We start from the raw sequence: 24,649 nt of genomic DNA on the forward strand, positions 1-24,649 counted from the left end.
ATTCATTCGCGGGCACATTTCAATTTTCGATTTTGTTTATTTTTATCTCCACTGACGTTTCAACACGATCCCGACGCACACCGGCGGCACGTCATACACGTCGTGCGAACAAGAGTGGTACACAAAAGGTGCGCACTATCGCTGCAGTTGGATGTGTTGGTGCGACGCAACGAAAGGTTGCGACATGTGTAGTGAAATATGTTCTCTTCAAAAACTCCACCGACACCATGAATAGAGGGGCCCAACGTGGCTCGATCAGGTTGAAGCTGATATGCGTGTGTCGAGACGCATATCGAATTAGTGACGAGTAGCCCAATAGTATGTAAGTATATGATACAGTCAACCGCAAAGAGCTATGGCAGAAAATGCACGAGAACGGTTTTGTGAATAAAATGATGCAGCTGATCAAGGATGCCTTGGAGCTATTGATATGTTATGTACGTATTTTGGGGGCACTCTCAAGTCATTTCGCATCGCGCAGAGGGTTGCGGCAAGGGAACGGACTGTCCTGTAGAATAAGGAGCGGCAAAAGTGCGATTAAATGCTTTATCAGTGCAGATTTCGAGTAAATTAACTACATTGGCATGTATTGGTGACAACTTTGATAGCTTGAATCTATCGTAAACATTTATTGTTTACAAAAAATGGTTGCTGAGTTATGTGCAAATGTTGCTTTAGAGCGATTTTGATGTAATTTTTCGTTATACGGCAAATACGACATAGACAGGAGGATATTACTTGTTGAAAAATTGTAGCACCCTTTTACATCACTCACATATCTCTCTTCAAAATGCGGTGAGAAGAATTGACAAAATATATTTCGCTTTTCCATAGTTTGATCAAACTCCGTCAAGCACCTAGCGGGGCAAAAGTGCGATTCACGGAAGGGGCAATAAAGCGATTCACAGACGAAGCAAAAATGCATAGGTAATTATATACTGTTTTAGGCACTGTACTACAGATACTAGAAAAGCTGTGTTCTCTACAGATGCTGGCCGAAAGAAAACAGTGCCTGTTCACTGGTAAAACAAAAAACACGTTTGGTAAGGTTTCGATCGGACGGAGGCTGCACGCATGCGAAAAACAGGAAAGGTGCAAAGTGAGAATATTCCTTATCAAAACATATCGCAGATTGAAGATATTATAGTATTGTTAGCTACTGCTGCGCTAATTTCATGGATTCAAGCTTCGCAATCTTGCCCCGCGGTATTCGCACTTTTACCCCGCAGTGGGGCAAAAGTGCGATTCGGCATTTGAACAGAAAGATGAATTATTTATTTTGCATAACACTATTACTCCAGATGATTTATAGTTGAATGTGAAGATATTGAGTTACTGCATCAATATAAAATACATATTATTATTGTGCTTTTTTATATCTCGTGAAAATTGATGACAACTTCAAACATCCCACTAACATAACGAACGAACTTCAGTAAAAATAGTCAATTTCTAGGCTTCGCAGACGATCAATTCTAAAAGCATTGGTACAGCGGAGCCAGCCTTAACCCTTAAATGCGCATGTTGCTTTAAAACAACATAGTGAAAAACATCCCCAGAGTAAATTATGTTTACCGCCTTTAGATAAGTAAGTTTTCTTTATTAATGAATTTTTTCAGCATGCGCATTTAAGGGTTAAGACAGAGGCTTGGATGGTAGGAAGATCGGCGTTTATTTTGTTAAGCGACCTTCTCGACCAAATTAAGTACGCGTGGCTGATAATGTGTAACTCAATAAATTTTGTGATGATGTTATACTTACTCCCATTTATTTACAGTTTCTAACTAGTGACAACAAGCGCGGGGTAAGCATGTCGTTATACATAAAGTTCCAAAGTGTTCGACCGACAACAAAATTATCAGTAATTTTACCGTGTAGTAATGTAGTAATGTAAATTATACATACAGTAACAATAAAAACAATAAACAGTAACAATAAACAATAAAAAATCCTGGCATTTGGAGTACTCTATTTGAAATTCAGAAGTTATACAAGCACAGGCCCCAGTGTACCACATCCTAGGTAAAGCACAGTAGAGTAGCATCTTATAAGAATTAAAGTAGCAGCGCTGACACCTCAATGGGAGATAAGCTATCAGAATGAGGATTCTTGATTCACGGAATTCGCCACGTTGTCTGAATGTTGGTATTTGAATGATGTGGCGGTAGTCAGTAGTGTGATTAATAAATAAATTCCAAAACAAAATAGGATTAGACAAAATAGGGCATTTTCACAACAGTTTAGTTTAACGTAGGATTAACGTGTTGTATACTGTCCTATATGTATTTTTATATTATCATATATTTTATGGAAAGATTTATAATTGATTGGAGTCCAATTTTTCATTCAAGTCATGGACAGACTATTTATGCAAGACCGTAGTTGTGATGAAAATTTTTAACAATTCTTAGCTTCACTGGTATTATCTGAATTCTGAACATTATTGTCCTAGATTCACCTCTGAATTTTTCAACAACCGGTGATCATTCGTACTTCGTGCCATCTTTGTCAGTTTCTGACGAGAGATCTTCGAGTGCAGTGTAGTATTCGTGATGAAGAGTTACACGAGTTTTATATGTAGCATCATGTGTACTTTCACAATTATCAGTATTTCTTGTTAGCGTGAAATGTACTGCAACAGTAGAGTCTTATGAGTAATTTTACTTGTAGATGCTGATGAGTCGTGTGTGACTGTACGTGGGTTACGAGGAAAGTGTACTCTACTAGAAGAATGTAACTGGATGCTTTCAAAATCATTAACGAAAAAGGATATTGTGAATGACTGTGTTACCACGGCTAACTCTTCAACTTTGGTGTGTTGTCCAGAAAGGCAAAACAAGGATGGCTGTGGTTATGCGATCGATGGGTCCGGAAGACCAAAGGATAATGCCACATTTCCCTGGGTTGTCGATGTAATCTACCACGCCAAACAACGATTTGTTGCTTTCGATTGTGCCGGCTCGTTAATCAACAGCAGGTTTGCATTAACGGCAGCTCATTGCATCTTAAGCGTACCATCGAGATACAAACCGTAAGTAATGTATCCATCTGGTTTAGCTGGTCCTTACTTAAATCGTTTATTTCAGGTACAAAGTTCGAGTTGATGTCAAACCTTACCGCAAGGAGTACGTCATCCAGAAGAGTATTGTTCATCCTAAATTTCGCACTGATTATTTGAATGTGCTCAATGATATTGCATTATTAAAACTAACAGAAAATGTTCAATTTAATCAATTTGTGCAACCAATTTGTTTACCACCCAGTAGAGACGGAAGCTTCGAGATGCTACAGAGCGGAAGCTTATTTACTATTTTCGCAGTTGGACCGCTATCGGCAGGTGAGTTTAAATATTTAGCTTAAGCAACTCAAATTTTGGATTAGAAACAATTAGAATTTTAAATTAGAATAAGTACAAATTATACCATGTGAAGACGAGCAAAAATCACTTTAAAAATTAGTAGGTTTGTGTTCCAGTCACACCGCAACATATGCAACCTTGCATTCAAAGGAAACTTTTTTCACAACTTCTGCCCAAAATAACACAAAAGGAGGGCAGTATTATCTTTCAAAACAATCGAAACTATTATATTTGGTTTATACTTATCATAAAATCATAAGTCTTCGTGTTATTTAGAATATATGTTCGTCTTATGCATATAAGCTAAAATAATTTGTTTACAAATTAACTAAATTACAAATTCCTATCCATACTACATGTGTTAGAATAGTAAAACCCGTTTAATTATTTCATTCAATATTCAGGTACCACAAAACGTATTAAACGTCCTATATCCATGCCACTGAAAGATACAGCGGTATGCAATAACTTCTATCGGATACTCAGTTTGCAGCTTGACGCAGCCCAGCTGTGTGTAGGTGGCGAGCCTAATCGAGATTCCTGTCGCGGTGACTCAGGGAGTCCTTTGATGTTGAAACAACAAGGTCACTGGTATCAGATCGGTATTGTCAGCCTTGGACCCCAACAGTGTGGTGGTAAGATTCCAGGAATCTACGTCAACCTACTCGAGTATATCGATTGGATCGAGGAAACTGTTGAAGCCAATCGAATGGAGGTTGATCTAACCGAGAAAGATGGTAACTAGTACCCCACCTGGCTTTTTCAAGCTTACAGCCTTGGCTTTAGTATTCCATAGAAAACAGGGGAAGGTACCGTTCCTCTAGGTGTCGATAATTTTTATTCTAATTAAGATCTAATATAGGGGCTACAATTTCATGCCATTTTTCTTAGGTGAATATTTTATAAAAATTGTATACCGCTTTCTATCCAGCATCAATTACTATTAATCGTTTTTCATGAATATCCAATGGATTTACAACACTTCTCCATTTCATAGTTTTTTTAGAGTGGTTTTAACCCAAAGGGTCATTCACCACCATTCCATAGTTGTTAAGTACTATTTACAATTACGTGTTAATGTATAAATTAATTTATTAGAAAAGGAAAATGGAACGACCAACGCCATGTCACATTTTGAACCGAACACCATGTTTCATGGCTCAATGTAACAATTCGAACATTTTTGACAAACTTGTAATATACACCAAATTAGTCAGTGCCTCAATAACCCAACTTTTAGTTTTAATATGTGAGAATAAAACATGAATTTATGAATATCTACATAATTTGGGAATAGTGAGATTAGATTTAATGTAAGGTACCCCGGGGCAAGTGGGAATACGAGTGTTAAGGCCACTACAAATATTTTATAAAGTTTTTGTCCTTCCGGTGTTGGGCCACTGAAGGAGGGGCGAAAAAAAAACAAAGAGATTTTTTTGATCGAGCAAAAAAAAAATTGATTCTAGGCATTTTTATTTTAAGTTCATTTCATTTTTCGAGTTTTTCGGGCTGTAGAACCCACAGACAATTAATTTTATGAAAAGGAAAATTAACTCATACCCTACAAATTATGTATTAGCCCCCCGATTTTTCAAGCCAATTTCCAAGGGGGGGGGGGGGGGGGGGGGGGGAGGTTGACAAAAACTTTTGAAATTATTTGCAATGGCCGAACGCACGTACGATGAGAGCCCCTTGTTATCGTTATCCTCTCATATTCAGCGAGTAGATATGCTGAAATACTGATAGACTGTTAACGGTCGATCCAGCAGCAGAAGAATGCAAGTGAAAAGAAATCAACCTTTCGCCAGCCACAGTGCTCGTTATACATATTTGATAAAAATTCTTTAAATACTAACCGCTAATTGCCATCTTGTTACTTGAAAATTATTAGAGTCCTAGTGCGAGCTATTTAACATTTAGAGATTGTATTTACAATGAATAAATGCTCTTAAATAGGTAAATATCATCGAAACATAATAAACGTGCAGATTAAGGTTAAGATAGTTAGTAAGCCAAATGTATTGCATAATGTCTAAATTTTATATTTACGCAGGATACTGCTCGAGATCTAGAATTTATATCAAGATTTATAAATTCATCGGCGAAAGTAATCGAGATAACCACATAAAAACATCTTCATTATAAAACGTAAATACCTTATCATGATTCTTAAACATTCTTATTAGCTGAGGTTAGTTTTCGGATACTACGCTCGTGTAGGAATAATTTGCCGTTTGCCGAGATCCTAAGACGAGACTTATTGTAAGTACTTATTATGTCATTATCTATATTATGAAAATTTCAATAAAAACTTTGTAGTTCGAGTCACGCTAAAACGGGCTACGGAAATCTTTTTACAACGGGGTACGTGGGAACGGAGCTTATAACTCAGCCTCATTTCTCCAACTGAACCTTTTTTAGGAAATAAAAGATACAACTTCAACGCATACATTAAAGTTATAGATTTTTTACAATTGGCATTCCAAACATCAAAATTTGACTTTGAATTTGCGCGACATTTTCAATTCGCGTTGTAAGTTTGACGTACCTTTGTATATATGATATTTTGGTTGCAGGCTTTCGTGAAAGTAACGGGTGACAACTAAAATTTTGGAATTTTTTCAAGGCCCCTATACTCAACAACAAACGAGCACAGAGAGAAATGAGAGTATGTATGTGATAGCACTCTCTCTATCTCTCCTCTTTCTGCCGGTATTTTTTGTTTTGTTACTGCTTGTCCAGTTTCGCTAAAAAATGGCGTCGAAACAGGAAGCATTTCGGGAGCGCGTTGTACACTTCTACGAACTGCCACAGAAATCTCGGCAAAAAGTATACGGTACAACATTTAAAAAGCGAATATGTTGCGGCTTCGACTGTTTACCATATCCTAAGATGCCCAACAACTATTCGCACGCAAGGTAGTGGAAGACCAGCCAAAATTATGGACGCAGAGAAGGACATCGTTCTCTTTCTCGTTTCTTCAACAACAAGCCCTCTGGTTTGGCTCTCAAGTAAGATGCGCACCAGAATGTTTGAAGAAAATTTTGATCCCGTTTCTACAAAAACATCATGCAGATGGACAATACGTGTTTTGGTCGGATAGAGCATCATCGCATTACGCCAAAAAAACACAATCGTTCCTGAATATCCATTCGATCCCATTTTTACCCAAAAACCACGACCGGAAAAATCTGTCTCAGTGCGCCCAATCGAAGATTTCTTCGGGATTTTGAGTTTCTTGGTGTACAAAAATAACTGGAGAGCCACGAATTGCAAACCTTTGATTGGTAGAATCAAGAAATGCATTCGTAAAGTTGATATGACGGCCGTACAATGCTCCTGTTCCGACATCAAACGAAAGCTTCGCCGAACAGCCGATTACGGACCGTTTTCAAATGTATGCTAATTTTTTTTTTTTTCAACAATGAACAACGTATCTTTAATTTCGATAAATCACATCTTCTTCATGTATCGTTGTCTCTTTTTGACAGCTTGAGAAAAAAAATCCAAAATTTTAGTTGTCACCCGTTACATGTTTTTCTGGCAGTAGGTAAACATAATGAGTGTATCAACAAGTTACACCCGAAAACTAGTTGTTTAAATTGAGAAACGGCATTAAATAAATTGGTTGAAATAAGGTCGGTACTTCAGAGCACCCGGGGCAAGTGGGACCTTTTGAATATAAAGTGTTTCAGCACAAAACTTACTGTCTCAATATATTATTTAGATGTACAACCGAACATTATCAGTTCACTTACATAATATTTATATCAGTAAAGCTTTAAAATAAAACCGAAAAGGACTAAACCAAGGGGACCATTAGCACAGCTTTTGAAAGAACTAACAGTTTGGTCATATTTTGGTTACATCCAAACGATGTTAATTGCATCTGGAAAGGCAAAGTTAATATAATTAAGCAAATCTGGAACTGAAATTGAAACAATAAAGTGTTGTGGTTGTTATAGCGTAACTGTCTCTTATGATAGTTTCACTAGTAGCTCTGCCGTATTGAGCATGGAAGATCAAACAGATTATAATCGAATTGGATACACCTACATATTCAACTACATTTCATTACAACAATGCATTACAGCGTAATTGCTCACAATCTGTGTTTTATCCAGCTTTTCACGAGCCATAACGGCGGACCTACGAATATTACGAACATATTTGAACAACATTTTTGACATTTCCTTAATACATCGCACGTTTTCTTTCCGCGTGTTTACGGTAAAACTAAAGGAATGTACGGAAAGAAAACGTGCGATGTATTAGAGAAATGTCAAAAATGCTGTTCAAATATTACGAACAGGTCCGCTGTTATGGCTCGTAAAAAGCTGGATATTAATTATAAAGTCGCCCATTTTGATCTGATTTTTTACGGCATTTTTGCATGAACCATTCGTAGAAATATTGTTTTTGATTGCTTCTTGCCATGCTTTAACGGTGCTGTATATTAACATAGACAATTCTCTGTTATTTGGTTCTTTTTAATCAAATTTTAATATAGGTCCCACTTGCCCCGGTAAGTGAGGTAAGTGGGGCTTATCGCCATGATTTTGATAATTCTCTTCCAGATTCAATTCATGTAAATTGATAGGGCTTTTTCGTAATTAAACCTTCGAAGTGATACCACTGAAGAGTTTCTATGCTGAAAGAATTTCGTAATAATCACAGGTATAGAGTACACAGTCGAATAAACCCTAACTATGCATTTTCAGGTCCCACTTTCCCCAGGGTACCTAATAATGAGAAAATAAATCATCATAAAAAAATGCAAAGAAAATCAGTTGTAAATGAATTTGTAGTGTAATGTAAATATTCGAGTTTTCACTATTACAGACTCAGGTTATGCACAGATGCAAATGCTAGACATGTGAATGCTCAGTTTGTTGCTTCAGATATTTGCATCAAAGTAAAGGTTGGTGGCTATTCCAGTTTTCATTTCTAATGGGTAAATTCTGAAAAATGTGACAGAAAACCACTGCAAGAGGCCAATTAACGCTTAGCTCACGACAATCATCGCCATTGGCCGTCTGCTTTGACAGTCGGTGCTGAACCTGTATTGTAGTATTATAGGTACCATGACATAACGAGCCAACTATGAATGCATCCAGGCATAGTATCGCGCAATAAGTGAAACAAACTAGCAAAAAAAAACTTCGTGACAAGTGAAAATCAATGAAAGCCGAGAGAAGGTATAGTAAACTTGACAACTTGTGCGCCGTACCTGTTCGAGAGTTGAACTGTGGGCCGGGCATGGTGAGGCTGAGGGCAAGACGTACACCAGAAACACTGTACCCGTGCTAATTAGCCGTCATGACAATGCTTCTTTTGTTAGTTTGTTTATATGAATGTTTGAGCTGTTGCGAAGAGACTCTAAATTGTGTTGATGTAATGGCCTACGCGATAAGTATGCTTCAAGGGGCTATTCGATCTTGAGGCTTGTTTTTCATCGGAAGAGCAGAAAAGCTGTTGCTGCAGCTTGTTTTTAATCCAGCAGGGCCGGTTATACATGTAAGAAGAGCAAGTTTTAATACTGCAACGGAAATTTGACATCACGATAACAACCGAAGAATATTCAGCAATAGCTTCTCCAGTATTCGTTTGAGATCTCGCCGAAAGCGAAACGAAAAAAGCCTTTCTTGATTGCAATAAATTCTGCTTCGATCGAGACTAATTTATTGCCGGTGGATTGGCGAACAAGAGCATCTCAGTATATTAGAAAGAGCGCAGTTAGGATTCAAACAGGCGATAATGAAGAAGATTCGATGCGATTAAGAAAGCGAAATGACTTCGGAGAACAATGTGCCCTGCAGACAAGCCTTCCTAAACTTTACATATTAAATGCGTTTAGCAGACTTGTGAATTATAATTTCGAAATAAGTGACTATATTACTTAGAATTTGTAATTTTTAGATGGTTCTAACAAAACAGGGATGTTTGCTGCAATATATTGATTTGAATCCAGCTACTGAAAGCATAATTTTTATGGAAATAAACACACCAGAACACAAGCGAAGTTCAAAATAGAAGTTGCACTAAGAAATGAAAGTACATTTGATTGTGTAGACAAATAAAAATAGGATAATAGGTTAATAAAAAATATCAGACAAATAACACTTTCCACTAACGAGAAATTTTTTTAAATACCTTTTTTAGATAACATTTTTCCTCTCCTCATTTTTCCAGATTTTTTGACAGCTACACAATGGTAAGTACTTAAAAATGACATCTGCATAATTGCAGTGTTGCAATGTTACAGCGCGTATGCTGGTGGGGCCAAAGTGACTTAAGGTGGACGTTTATTTCGAAGAATAGAGAAAATGAAGTAGGTAAGTACCTACCGCCTTTCTTCCAAATTGCCTCTAAACCATTTGTATTCGACCATATGACTTCCATGACGCAACAAATTCTTCCAATTTCCGAGGGCAAAAACCTTTCGCCGCATTCCGTCTCGACCGTGCAGAAGCCTACAGCCTACCGAAACTGTGTAAATAAAAGCGAAAGGTTTCCAATAATAGCGTTACAGAAGAGCTGTGTTGTGTTTCGCTTTCTTCTCTACTGCTTCCTGACGCTGTGTCTTCTCTTTGCCAATCCTAAGAAATCAATAGATGGATTCCATTGCCGAAAAAAATGATTGCAAAATTGATTTGATTTCGATTTCATCCTGTATTGGGGGAGTGTTTAGCACTGCGTTCCCAGCCAAAATCTTCGTCTTTTCTTCAGTGTGGATGCGTTTCTGCTCCGCGTTTGCTGGCAAATCACATTTCGGCAGATGAAGCAATTTCGTTTAATCGCGATCCGATTATCGATGAATCATTGGTTTTGATTTCATCGCAGCATCGGCAAGTGCGAACAATTTCCTCTGTTTAGTTCTCGTGTGCCTCGTGTCTGCTCGAATGGCAGTGCCACAGTGTACGGATCGAATCCATTAGTTCGTGTATTTGTGCTGTTGCGTTTCATGCCTGTGCCCTGTGCGGTCTGTTTCGAGAGTCTGAACAACTGAACGGGACCTTCGTCGAGGGGTTCCGTTACCACTAGTACGAGAACATTCAGTGCGGAATAACTGGCCGATGTTGATGTTTACACACCTATCTTTAATCATTCAACGAGTTGAATCGTTCTGTTGAAGTGATGTTAACAAAATCGAGAAACAGAGCAAAACCAAGGGCTGTCGAAGAAGATAATAAGCTATTAGAGCTAACGCTATATGAAAGTGTGAAAACAGACTGAACAACTACACTTTCCGTTAGAAAGTTCGAAAGACTCTCAGCTCTATTTGGAAATGATGCATTCCCACAACAGTCCCACGCAATATGTACTATAAGAACAATGCAACGCTGCGCTGATAGCAATTTAGTAATCATGAAAGATTACCAAAATATTCTTTTGGAGTGGTTATTATTAAAGTATGATCATATAAAAAAATCAACTTATGAATAGTATTTGTTTATTGTTAACCAATGACCATACATAACATGCCTTTGCGAAGATGACGATAATGTGCACAGATTGCTACGCATACGCGTAATTTTCACCGAATGTGCAGAGTGTGCAGCTTGTATTTATTGATTTTTTTGAATGACACCCTATCACAAACCTTGCCGTAAGACGTAGTCCTGCATCAAAACGTGTAATAGCTGTATTTGTTGGTACTGTGGTTTCGTAAGGAAATCGGCAAAGGTTTGACTTAATTTTTTGTGGCCAGATGCCCTAGACCTGTCGAAGAATTAATCAAAAATTCTGGTACGCTTTTTGCCAGCTGGGCTTCTTCGGTATCAATGAGGTATAAAGAGGTGTGGAAGGAGACTACATTTGATGGTAGTAGTAGCGAAAAATCAGCACTGGACGCCAAACTACAAAAACAAACCGCGACGAACACTGGTTTTTTTTAAGTTTAATGTCACGGTTTATCGTGATTGGTCCATTTTCGAGTTCACGCACATCATGATGAAATTTCCTTGTCTATGTAACAAGCGAAGTCCCGCAAGGGTCAATTTTAGGACCGCTTTGGTTGTCGATGTTTATTAACGATCTTCCTGAGCAACTACCACATTGTATATTTTTCTTTCAATATATAGTCATTTTCAATTTATATTCATTTTCAATTTAGATAAACATATATTCACGTTCAGCTCGTACTATGCGTTTTACTTCGTCATAGATGTTGTCTTCATAGAAATTGCGATTTTTTCAAAGTTTTCAGTCAGCTTTGTCCCTTTAAATCTTTGTCATCTACAGTTTACTCTTTTTCATTTACATACCTTTGTTCTGTAGAGAGGATTGCTGAAATCCCAGTCCGGTGCCACAAATAAATATCCTCGCTTCGAAACTTTCCTCGTTGCCTGTAATGCAAACAAGAATAGTACACTGTAGTTATTATCATCATTAAAAAACTGAAAAGAAATCAGTCCATAAAGGTACAAATTATTGTGTTTAATTTTTAGATATCAAAAGCAGTTCTTATGGGCAAAATTAAAAGCGATTCCTAAAAATTAAAAAAGAAGAAAACTTATCCACTTTAATTCTACTATGTATATTTTATTCATGACAGATACGTATTTCGCCTACGACTTGCAGGCTTCCTCAGTGTCTGTTTTCGAACTGAGGAAGCCTGCAAGTCGTAGGCGAAATACGTATCTGTCGTGAATAAAATGTACATAGTAGAATTAAATTGGATAAGTTTTCTTCTTTTTTAATTTTTAGGTTTCGTATTCTACTAAGACGCTCCAAAAACTTCAGTAAAAAGCGATTGTTGTGGACTGTTTTGAAATTTTTGTAACTATTGAAACATCATGCTTGCAAAATAGGAATAAGCATTGTTTTCATACAGTTCGTGTTTAGCGTATGTGGGAGGATCAAGTCAGAGATGTAAATTTCAGGTATCAGGTATCAGCATCTTTGGCTCGAGCAGCACGTTCCTCACAATCATGTGGAAGATTTGTGCCTTGCCCATCTTGCCCGTGTCATCATTTACCTGATGAGGACGGGAAGGAAAACAGGAGGAATAGGAAGGGGTGGATGAGGAATTTGGACAAACACAAACATATATATACCGAGAGATTTTTGTACCCCCGAGGGGATACTGCAATCCTTGGTAGTTAACTTATCAAAAGTACACCCCCTGGGGGGTATACTCATGATAAATAAGAGCTTATAGCTCAATACCGCTTTCGGTAAGGAACATCAAAATGTCTCGTAATTTTAGTTTCCTAAAATCCGATTCATTTAAGACGTAGGATCCAAAGATCCTATGACGCAATTGTGCTACTGCAGGACAGTTGCAAATTACGTGATATGGTGTACCGTAGTCGGATTCACATAAATTACAATGAAACGATTCAGCTCGCTGAATCGTAGCCATATGATAATTTAGTCTGCAGTGACCAGTCAGTGATCTGACAAGAATACTGCAATTTACCTTTGAGTGTTGCAAAAGAAATTTCGCAACCTTCTCACAAGGCTTGACAATGAAACTTTTCGTTTGACGACAAGTTTCAAGATTTTCCCAATAACGTACATGTTCAGATGAAAACCAAGATCGAATCTTTTGTTTTATCCAACATGCCGCAATTGGTAAAGCAGGTTCCGGTCCGAAAACCGACTTTTCTGCTCCAGATCTTGCTAGTTCATCAGCCCATTCATTTCCGGTTATACCAGAATGGCCAGGAACCCAAACCAGATGAACGGCATTTAGAATGCTTAGTTCTTCTAATTGGGTGTGGCAGGCGATGACTGTTTTAGATTTAGAATTAGCCGCACAAAGGGCTTTTATAGCGGCTTGACTGTCAGAACAGAAGTAGATAATCTTGCCTATCAGTTCTTTCTGAAGTACAAACTGAGCTCCGCACATAATTGCAAAGATTTCAGCTTGAAAAATGGTGCAGTAACTACCCAACGAATAGGATTCCTCCAATTCCAGCTCACGGCAGTAAACACCAGCACCCGCGCGACCTTCGTACAAGGAACCATCGGTATAACAGACCACATAGTCGGAAATTTTCCTTTCCATGTAGCCTGACATCCAATCCTCTCTAGGAGGAAAGTCACTTGAGAAAGTCCTATACGGGAAAGTACGCATGAGCGTTACATCGCTAGGAGCAAGGGCAAACTTGTCCTCAGCAATAATTTGCGACCACAATCGAGTATGACCAGTGGAACCGTCCACAGACTGCCAAAGGCCAATCGCGTGTAGTCGATAAGCACATATTAGTGCCTCTTGCTTCAGGTGGAAGTGTAGAGGTTTAATATTGAAAATAGCTTCTAGGGCGGCAGTAGGAGTTGTAGTAAATGCACCAGACATTGCCATTAAACACATCCTTTGAAGATGGTTTAGCTTTGTCTGGACAGTCACAACTTCCCCTCTCTGCCACCATACAAGACAACCATACGCCAGTATTGGTCTGACAACGACCGTGTATAACCAGTGTATGTATTTGGGTTTAAGCCCCCAAGAGTTGCCAATTGCTCGTCTACATTGCCCAAAGGCCATGCACGCTTTTTTAATTCGGAAATCAATATTTGTGGACCAGTCAAGCTTGGAGTTGAGAATCAACCCCACGTACTTCACTTCGTTCACAACATCAACATCCGAATCGTAAAAGCGCAGAGCGCGAGCTCCATTGGTATTTCTACGTCTTGAAAATAAGACGATAGATGTTTTGCTCGGATTTACCGAAAGTGCAGTTTCTCGGCACCACGTTTCTACGACACGTAGTGCCTGCTGCATTAAGCCAAATAATGTGCTTACGCACTTTCCAACTACTAGGATGAGATAGTCATCCGCAAAACCATATGACGGATAGCCTAAACCATTGAGTTTCCTCAATAGGCCGCCCGCCACAAGGTTCCATAAAAGAGGCGAGAGAACGCCACCTTGTGGACATCCACAAACACTTTGCTTCCAAATGCTTGCTTGCCGTAAGGACGAAAAAAGCAATCGGTTACTAAGCATTTGTTCTATCCACTTTATGATTATTGAAGGCACATTATGATAACGAGCAGCCTCCAAAATGGAAGCGAAAGATACGTTATCAAACGCGCCTTCAATATCCAAAAAAGTTCCTAAGCAAGATTCCTTTTGTGAAAAAGCAACCTCAATTTTATCCACCACATCATGTAATAAAGTGGTTGTAGACTTGCCACTTTGATAAGCATGCTGTGCTGAATGAAGAGGAACTTCTACTAAGCTAGTTTCGCGGATGTGGTGATCAACAATCCGCTCAAGTGATTTAAGCAAGAAAGACGTTAGACTGATTGCTCTAAAACTTTTGGCTTGCTCGTATGTCGCGCGTCCACCTTTAGGAATAAACTTAATGGTTATTTCACGCCATTGAGTTGGGATGTACCCAATAGCAATACTACACACAAACATCCTTCTCAGAATGTGTTTGAAGTACTTGAATCCTTTTTGCAGTAGAATAGGGTATATTCCATCTGTTCCAGGAGATTTGTATGGAGAGAAGCTGTTCACGGCCCACTCAATCGCTTCAGTTGTGACAAGTCTCCGAGCAAAAGCCCATGAGTCTAAGCCACCTAAAACGATTTCTGGATCGTTTCGAACTTCAGGTTCCACACAGCCCGGAAAGTGACTATAAAAGAGACATTCCAGGATTTCATTGTCATTCGAACAGTATTCACCGTTCGAACTTCGAATGTTATTAACCTGATAATCTTTCGATTTTGACAGTATTTTATTAAGTCGACTTGCCTCGCCGAAACTGGAAACGTTGCTACAGAACCTGTGCCAGCTCGTGCGTGCTGAAGATCGTAAAGCCTTTGCATAGGCTTTCCGGGCCTGCTTGAAAGGCTCCACGCCATCCCTCCGACGTCTATTCCAGGCTCTCCTGCATCGTTTCTTTAGTTCCGCGAGATGAGAGTTTCACCATGGTGTTCCTCTAGTCGTTTTAATAGTTTTTAGTGGGCAAGCTACTTCAAAAGCTTCCGCAATAAAAGATGTTGTGACATCTACAGCCACATCCAAGTCGATCGATGACTCAATCGTCGGTTCGAATCCTTGAAATTTCGTCGCCAGTTCCTCCTCAAAGAGTTCCCAGTCAGAAAATCTCGGATTGCGAAATGTTGCAGCGTTCAAGGAGACACCCAAATGATCAAAATATATAAAGCAATGATCAGATATTGGTGTCTCATTTGAAACATGCCATTGTGCCAACTCATGACTGATCCTGTTAGAGCAGAGTGTTATATCTAACACTTCCTCTCTACCAGCTCGTATGAAAGTTGGACAATTGCCAATGTTGAGTATTCCAAGGTTGGTACCACTCAAATATTCCATCAAATCAGAGCCTCTCAGATTGATATCCGAGCTGCCCCAAATGATGTGATGGGCATTGGCATCACTGCCTACAATGAGCGGAAGCCCACTAGATTGACAGTATCTCACCACATTTCTGAAATCGTCGCTGGGAGACGGTTCATCGTGTGGTAAGTATGCAGAACAGTAGACATAGCGCCTATGGACATCATCCACGACGAGTTCTACTGTGACTGCACAAATATCTCGAGTAGTCAACTCAGAGATAAGGCATGCACTAATTGACCTATGCAACAATATGCATGCCCTGGGCATCAAACGAGGATTTGTCATACCAGTTTTGCTGAAAACAGCAAAGTTCTGGTTTCCAATATCCGTCGAATGAAAGTACCCCTTGCGAAAATATGGCTCCTGGACCAATGCGATGGTGACAGAGCCATTAAAAAGTTTTTCGCATAAATACAAATTTGCTGCCCGTTTGTGTTGAAGATTTATTTGTGCGACTCTAACTATTTGACTAGCGGAGTATATGCACAAACAATCTCCAACACAGATCAGACAGCAAATTGTAAGCGAAGCCAATTAAGTTGGCCAGAACGCACTTGGCGTAAAACCCATAAGGGAAATTGGGCAGGACTACTATGCTGTTCCCACGAAACGCAAGGGACAACAAAGATCGACCGTACCAGAGCCCCGCATGGCACAGTAGGGGCAAGATGCCCAAAGCACTCCGTTCGCGACTGGCATGTTTTCACCCCTCCAGCCATTCAGTCATCGGCACGGAGATAGACCTTGACTTAGGGGCACCTGATTTGCCGACTCCCGGCAGGATCAGGTCCCGTGGCTCAATTTTTGCCCAAACGTACAATTCGGCACCAACCGCCAAAGGGCGTAAGTGCAGATTGTGTAAAACAGACCGATTAAGAGTCTCTCTCTCTCTCTCTGTGCTAAGCCAGCTGAGAAAATAACTCTCTCCCGGTGTGCTCACACCCCGCAGCCGCGCCCTCCGAAAATCCTGCGCCGAACTGCACGATTAGGTAGCCGGAAACCACACGGCGAGTGTTCCACCTTCTCTGTCTGCATACGACAACCAAAGTTGCGTACCACCAGGTGCGCAACTTTGGCTACCGTACCCCAGCCGGCACCTCGTGGAGGTAGAGATAGGAGTTAGAAAACAGAGGTGATATATTTGCACATGTTCACTCATTTGCCAGCCCTGTTTTGAAATTTTTGTAACTATTGAAACATCATGCTTGCAAAATAGGAATAAGCATTGTTTTCATACAGTTCGTGTTTAGCGTATGTGGGAGGATCAAGTCAGAGATGTAAATTTACCACTACACACTAAAAAATCGATACGTCGCATCCACGTGAAAAACCATTTAAACTTCTGTACAGCAACTTACTTGTTGATACTTTTGATACGTTTAATACTCGTCGAACTGAACGAATCCCGCAAAGGCTTTGTGCCGCGAGCCGAAATGTGTCGGGATAAGACTGGCAGTATTCTGACGGATGATCGTGAGGTGACCGATAGGTGGAAGCAGCACTTCGTCGAACACCTGAATGGCGCCCAGGCGGAATTTCGACGGTGCAGCAAACGGGGAAGAGGTGCCAGCCCCAACGATAGGCGAAGTTAAGGAGGCCATCATGCAGCTAAAGAACGACAAGTCAGCTGGAAAAGATGGCATCGGAGCGGAGCTTATTAAAATGGGACCAGAAAAGCTGGCCGTTTGTCTACACCGACCAATTGTTTCGAATTTGGGATACGGAACAGCTACCGGAGGAGTGGAAAGATGGGGTTATCTGCCCGATCTACAAAAAGGGCGACAAGTTGGACTGTGAGAACTATCGAGCGATCACCGTTCTCAATGCCGCTTATAAAGTGCTGTCCCAAATCATTTTCCGCCGTCTATCACCAATTGCGAATAGATTTGTGGGATCTTATCAGGCTTCGTCGAAGGTCGGTCTACTACGGATCAAATATTTACACTGCGGCAAATCCTCCAAAAGGGCCGTGAATACAGAGTTCCCACGCATCATTTATTCGTTGACTTCAAAGCTGCATATGATACCATCGACCGGAAAGAGCTATGGAAAATCATGGACGAGAACAGCGTCCCCAGGAAGCTCATCACACTGATTAAATCTACGATGGATGGTACACAGTGCTGTGTTCGGATTTCGGGTGGATTGTCAAGTTCATTCGAATCACACAGAGGGCTTCGTCAAGGTGAGGTCTTTCATGCCTGCTGTTCAACATAGCGCTACAAGGTGTTATGAACCGAGCGGATATCATCACGCGGGGCACGATATTCAACAAATCTAGTCAATTCGTCTGCTTTGCCGATGACATGGATATTATCGGCAGAACATCTGTGGCGGTGGCTGAACAGTACACCAGACTAAAGCGCGAAGCAGAAAAGATTGGGTTAAAGGTAAATACGTCTAAAACGAAGTACATGCTGGCCAGCGAAACCGATGCCGAACGTCACCGCTTGGGCAGTAGTATACAGATCGACGGCGATGAGTTTGAGGTAGTCGATGAATTTGTCTACCTTGGCTCACTGGTAACGGCGGACAATGATACCAGCCGTGAGATTCGGAGGCGTATTATCAGCGGAAGTCGTGCTTACTATGGGCTCCACAAGCAATTGCGGTCGAGCAGACTATGCCCCCGTACAAAGTGCACCCTGTACAAGACGCTTATTAGACCGGTTGTTCTCTACGGGTATGAAACATGGACAATGCTCGAGGAGGACATGCGGGTGCTTGGAGTTTTCGAACGACGAGTGCTAAGAACGATCTTCGGCGGCGTAAAGGAGAACGGAGTATGGAGGCGGAGGATGAACCATGAACTCGCACAGCTCTATGGCGAACCCAGTATCCAGAAGGTGGCTAAAGCTGGACGGATACGATGGGCAGGGCATGTTGCAAGAATGCCGGACAACCACCCTGCAAAGATGGTGTTCGCCTCAAATCCGGTAGGAACATGACGACCAGGAGCGCAGCGAGCAAGATGGTTAGACCAGGTGGAGCGAGATCTCGCGGAGAGTACTCGGTGTCCGAGGAATTGGAGAGCGGTCCCAACCGAGTTACATGGAGAAACTTTGTTCAACAGGCTTTGTCTTAGGACGGCAAGCCACCTAAGTAAGTAAGTAAGTTAATACTCGTCGACGAAAGATTCCGCTAACACCGATTCAGTCTACAAAACAGAATATGGGAAAGCACCATATAGACAGAATTTTTACACTCAAGTCGATGTTCTTTTAGAAGTTCAGCCGGGATATCGTCATTCCCACCGCACTGATTATCCTCTTAATTTTCTCCTGCGTTAGTGGCTCCACATCTTAGCCATAGCTCATAATTATTATCCTGTTTATGCTGATCTCCGTTTTTACCTTTATGTTCAAATTGATTTGGAAGTGCTCCTGGCTGCTACCGTCAATTTGTCAGTGCGCAGTTTGCCACCTCTCCTCTAGAGCCTACTTACATCTACATTCAGTTCTCGCTACTATTCTGCGATTCGTTGATTAAGCTTTCTGACGTATTCCGCAGCCACACCAGCGTCCTCTTAGTGCGAGTCTTGTAACGATTCCAAGAGATGGGAATCGACTGAACTATCACTAGCCTAGCAGTACCGCCCATCAATCAACCCCCATCCCTTTCAACAACTGCAGGTTTAATGCTTTCTGTGAGCTTTTCGCCCCACAGCATAAGCGCATACGTCAGTTGACGTCATGTTAAGGAGACCCGTAGGACGCCATCGCCGAGACGTTAATTCTGAAGTGGACTGTTCCGCGAGTGCCAAAGTGCCGAAGGGCCGCTAGACTGGTCGTCGTTGACCGCACCCGTTATTCCAGCCACCCAGAACTCGTGGGGGAAAGGCCACGGATAACCACCAAAGAGCCGCGTTACCTAGGAGCCGGAGTAGTGTCTATCGCGAGGTGTCCTGAGCCAACGGGATTGGTGGAGAAGAACCGTTCTAACCTCATAGCTCTGCCGACTCCATCGAACGCTAAACAAAAGAGAGGGTGTTTCACAATAGACCCTAAATAAAACAAAGCTACTGGTCTTAAACATTATTTTATTCCCGTTAGCGGGCCAATTCATAAAAATCTAGTTATATCTAAGCCGCGTTCGACAATCTTGCGCGAATCTTACGCACAACGAGATATAGGTCAGAGCCGATATTTGGTCACCTAAAAAAAACATACATCAATGACATCCGAAAAGTGTTGACCGTGATCGATCTGACAGATAGAGTATCCATTTGAATATCTCTAGGTAGTAGAATCAATTCTTAAAATCTTCCGGCTCATTCCTCTGGCTGCGGCAAAATGTTAGAGCCTGACACTGTTATCATTTGTCAATAGATGAAGACTATGGCTTTCACTGACAGGAGGGAAGAATTCTTAGCTTCCGATCTGTGCATTGGCATCTCCGATGATGATTTTCACGCCATGTTTTGGGCACTCTCCGTAGGTCCTCTCAAGCCTGTAGTAGAACTCGTCCTAAATATCATCAGGTTTATCATTTGTCGGCGCGGGATTGCCTACGAATGGCCGAAATACTGAATGGCATAATATATCTAATGGCCGAATCACAAACGGCCGAATCGCGAATGGCCGAATCACTAAAGGCCGAAACACGAATAGCCGAACGTCATATTCGACCGCAAATATTCACGGCCTTCAACCTGCATAAACGTTGGGTACATGCTGTCCTTACTCACTGCCCCTCGTTCGGACTAAACTAAGGGATAATCCCTACTAGTCAGTATACCTAGGAAAATGTATGTACGTAAATAGTAGTGGTTTCTGGGAGGGGGGCTGCCCCACCGCAGTGCCGGTGCTTCCGACGACGGCGAGTCACTGGCGCACGCTTGTCCTGAATCATCTAGGAAACATCTACTACTAACACGGTAAATATGCCTCGCTCCTTATAATGAAGATGTATTTATAATCAAGAAATGAGAAATAAGCACATAAGGTAAAATCCAGTATAAAAATTCCGGAGTGGTTCGCGATTATGGCTCAACTAGCAAAATGTAAACAATGAGGAATATCACTGTAAAAATTTGCAAGTACATTTTCAAGCCGTAATTTAAATAAAAGTGACAAAAATCGAGTCTAAAGACATAAATTGGTGTAGACTAAAGCAATCTTCTATAATTTCACAGCAATACTGCATTAAATCGGTGCATTCAAGCTCAAAATCTTGAACCCCTTGAAATAAGCCTCAAAGCATTTTGACAATGAGATTCGCCAAGCCCTGTTTCGCCTTACCTTGATTTGTTTTATTTAGTTTCGCCTGTTTACATGCGCCTGTGTTTTGAAAACAACGCAGTTTTGCTCTTTACTATCGCCTGTTTACAAAACGATTTGTAAATAAGCCTGTTACTTCATAACAATGAAAGGGGCTAAACTGCAAATTGTCTTTTGTTTTGATTAAACACTTCTATCGCCCATCACTAAAAACTTGTTTTCAATAATTCTATCGATTAAAACAGAAGAAAGGATTCTTGCCGTGGATATATTCAGTCTTTTTAAGGCTGATGGTGCAATAAAACGATTTGTTTACATTTTGCTAGTTGCGCCGTAATCGCGAATCACTCTGGAATTATCTTTCGTAGATATATGTTTATATTATATTTGTAATCTTATTCTTAGTTTGATGTTTTTAAATTGTAGTAAAAATTCTAGGCTTTGTCTTTTCTGCTGCAAAATCGGATACATGAGGCGTACGAGGCGATAGAAGGAACGATGCCTGGAGAATTAGAGGATTTCCTTGAATATTTTTGGAAGACTTATATAAGTGGGAGGAACCGAAGCAACAGGCCATTGTTCTACCCCGCTCTGTTGTCAAATTTTAAGCCTGTCGTTGATAAGCTACCGCGGACCACAAACAGCTTGGAAGCATGGCACCAACGATGGACAACCATTGTTGGTTCACATCACCTGTCAATGGCCAGGATCATCACAGAGCTGCGAGTGGAAGAAAAGGCGATAGAGGGGAATATTTCAAGAATTCTTCAGGGAGATGTTCCGAATTCGCGGCGAGAAATAGACGAGAAAATCTATTCGATCTATTCGTTGCTCACAAAATGAGCAACAAAAATTTTGTTGACGCAGTTGCGCTTTTATTAAGCGCTAAACAAAGCATGTTTTTCTTTGTTTTATAGTAAATAGTATATTTTTTTTGATTAAAGTTATTTGCTAACTGTAATTTCATGTTTTTTATTGAATAGTTAGGCCATTGCAAATCATTTTCAAAGTTTTTGTCAACCTCCCCCCCCCCCCGAAATTGGCTTCAAAAATCGGGAGGCAAAAAAACAATTTGTAGGATATGAGTTAATTTTTTTTATAAAATCAATTGTCTGTGGGCTTTACAGCCTGAAAAACTTGGAAAATGAATGTACGAGTTGGGTTAACGCTTCTAGCACGAAATAGAAATGGAAGTTCAAACAGTGGAATTTCCGACACCGGGCCAAAAAAATTTTCTTTCGTTTTTGTCTTTTTGTTCGTAGATTTTTGCATGAAAAATAACAACGTATTTATTAAAAGCAAGAATAGATTTGGTTTTCACGTTTAAACTTTAAGTAAAAATGCCTAAAATCCATATTTTTTTTGCTCGATTAAAAAATTCTCTTTGTCCCCCCCCCCTCTTCAGTTACCCAACACCGGAGAGACAAAAACTTTTTTAAATATTTGAACTGGCCTTATTTATGCATTCCGAAAAACATCGGCCTTTCGTTATTCGGCCATTCGTGATTCGGCCTTTCGTGATTCGGCCTTTCATGATTCGGCCTTCTGTGACTATTGTTGACATTCGGCCATTCGTGACTCGGTCAAGCATATGAGCTACAAGATGCAGGCACTGCTTGGAGAGACTATGGTAGACAACGGTGGGCTGGCCACGTGGCAAGGATGCCATATGACGACTGGTTTGTTTGGTCGTACCCCGAAGCCATCTGACACAGCGCGATTATTTGCTAAACAGTTATCATTTATGTGTTTTTAACAGTTATCATTAAAATTTGCACATACTATTCATATGATGCCTATAATTTTTAGGTGTACTTCTGGGCGGATTGTGTTTATATAAACCTTTGCACGGTGCCTAACCTCAACTCTGGTTTGACGTTTTTGTGTGTTTTGTTTTGATTCTCTTTGTAACCTAATTTTATTGCTAGTGGGTTTATTACTTGTAATTGGTACCACTTGTTTGCGGAAACCGGAAATACCCGACTTTTCCGAAGCAGGAAAATGATAACAGTTCTGTACAACATATATTTTTGCCCTTTTTGCAGTTTTTTGCTTCTGGGTCTTACGAATAAGTAATCAAAACAAACCCCACAACACTGTTAAACCTGGGAGGAAAAAAACGCACTGACATCTGCGTGCAATGCTTTATGTGGCACATGATAATCATATGGATTTTCATATGGAAATTTACCATTAGTTATGTGCAGATTATTTTGACTGTAGATATAGTCATACATTCGTAGTCCTATGCCAAGCATGCGCATTCTTGAGGCGCAGAGTTAGAGCTAGAAAGTTCTGAAATCCTACTTCGAATATTGACTCTCAAAGTTATTCTTTCTGCTATTTTTTTCGAATGTTGTTTTTCGTTGCGTTGTTTACTTAATTGAAAAACAATTATGTCGAATTTGTTTATTCAATCCGGATTGAAACTGGATGAACTTTTTGTGTTCATTTGCTCCTATCTGACAGATAAAATTCATCCAGTTTCAACCCGGATTGAATAAACAAATTCGACATTAGTAATGACTAATTCGAGTGCAGCTGGGTGCATTATTTGTTGATTTACCCTGAAGCTGATCCAGCGCGCGATGTGTTACTTTTCAATCAAATAGTGCAGACAGCATTGTTGTTGTTGACGAACGAGAATATTTCCGCTTCGATTGAGCAACTGTCACACAAGGTCAGTCAGGCAAAACCCAATAATCATTTCACACTTAGCAAAGCATGGTAGGCAGGCTGTGGGTGCCGGAGTTTTATGCATTGTGTACAATAGCACGCGCCACCTCCCACATAATGCGAGCCTGTTGCCGTCGGGGCAGTGTTGTGTGTTGGTGATTGTTTTTGCTTATTTAAATGTGGAGTGCACAAATTGGCACTCATGGCTTAGCTTCACTCGTTCGCGTTCGGTGTTCGAAGAGCTGTTGACGGCCGACGTAAAGTTGAAAGGGAAGTTCATCGTAGTCGCTGACATTAGAGAGACCCCACAACGGAAATCGGATATTCAGACAAGGTAATGGAACCAAGTATGCAAATTAATTCAATTTCAAATAGTTTTTGCCATGTTTGCAGCGGCGAAGGTTTAGTGGCACATTTTCAATTGACTCTGTCTGTTAGCTTTGCAATTGTGCCGCGCTCATGTTCGAAAACTATCCGAAGTTGTTTTTCAGCGGCACGCATGTAGAAAAGTTGGAACTATTGTTATATATGACAATTTAAATTTATGTATGTCAAATAAATGTGTCGGAATTCAGGTCTGTAAGAAATGACGGTACTAGTTTTATTTCAAAAAGTTTTTTTTTGAAACAGATTTTTACTTAATAAGATTCTATTGAAAAACGGTTGTAGAACTAGGTGGACGTAAACGTAAACTATCAAACGGCGACTGTATTTATACTATAGTCGACTGTAGCCAATACTTGTGATACAGGAAATGTTTTACCAAGAATTTATCTCGTTTTGCTACTTATAACACGGTTTGTTATATGTTGGTTATAAAGCAGGGCAGAATACTGATTTTTGTAAATCATCTTAATATAAACTTGATCAAATTATATCACAATTTTATATATTTGTGATCTGCCTCGAGCAAATTTTGTTACAATTTTTGTTATTTTAACTACTAACGGGACCAAGTTTATAACAAAACACAAAGGATTTTATTATAAACTACTTGTTATGTAGAACTCATCCTGTTATAAATGTGATATTTTTATTTGATCGGGTACCTACTAGGCATAACATGATAAG

General features: G+C 40.2%; 1 protein-coding gene across 2 annotated transcripts in view; it reads right to left on the reverse strand.

Annotated features, from left to right (window-relative positions):
- LOC128744006 (protein outspread) overlaps window positions 1-24,649 on the reverse strand; it is a 374,096-nt gene that overhangs the window by 147,015 nt on the left and 202,432 nt on the right. For both annotated transcript variants that reach the window (XM_053840742.1, XM_053840741.1), the window contains exon 2: window positions 11,626-11,706. In XM_053840742.1, the coding sequence (XP_053696717.1) occupies window positions 11,626-11,706 (81 nt within the window). The remainder of the gene's footprint in view (window positions 1-11,625; window positions 11,707-24,649) is intronic.

The sequence above is a fragment of the Sabethes cyaneus genome, chromosome 3 (genome assembly GCF_943734655.1).
Source record: "Sabethes cyaneus chromosome 3, idSabCyanKW18_F2, whole genome shotgun sequence".
NCBI lineage: Eukaryota > Metazoa > Arthropoda > Insecta > Diptera > Culicidae > Sabethes > Sabethes cyaneus.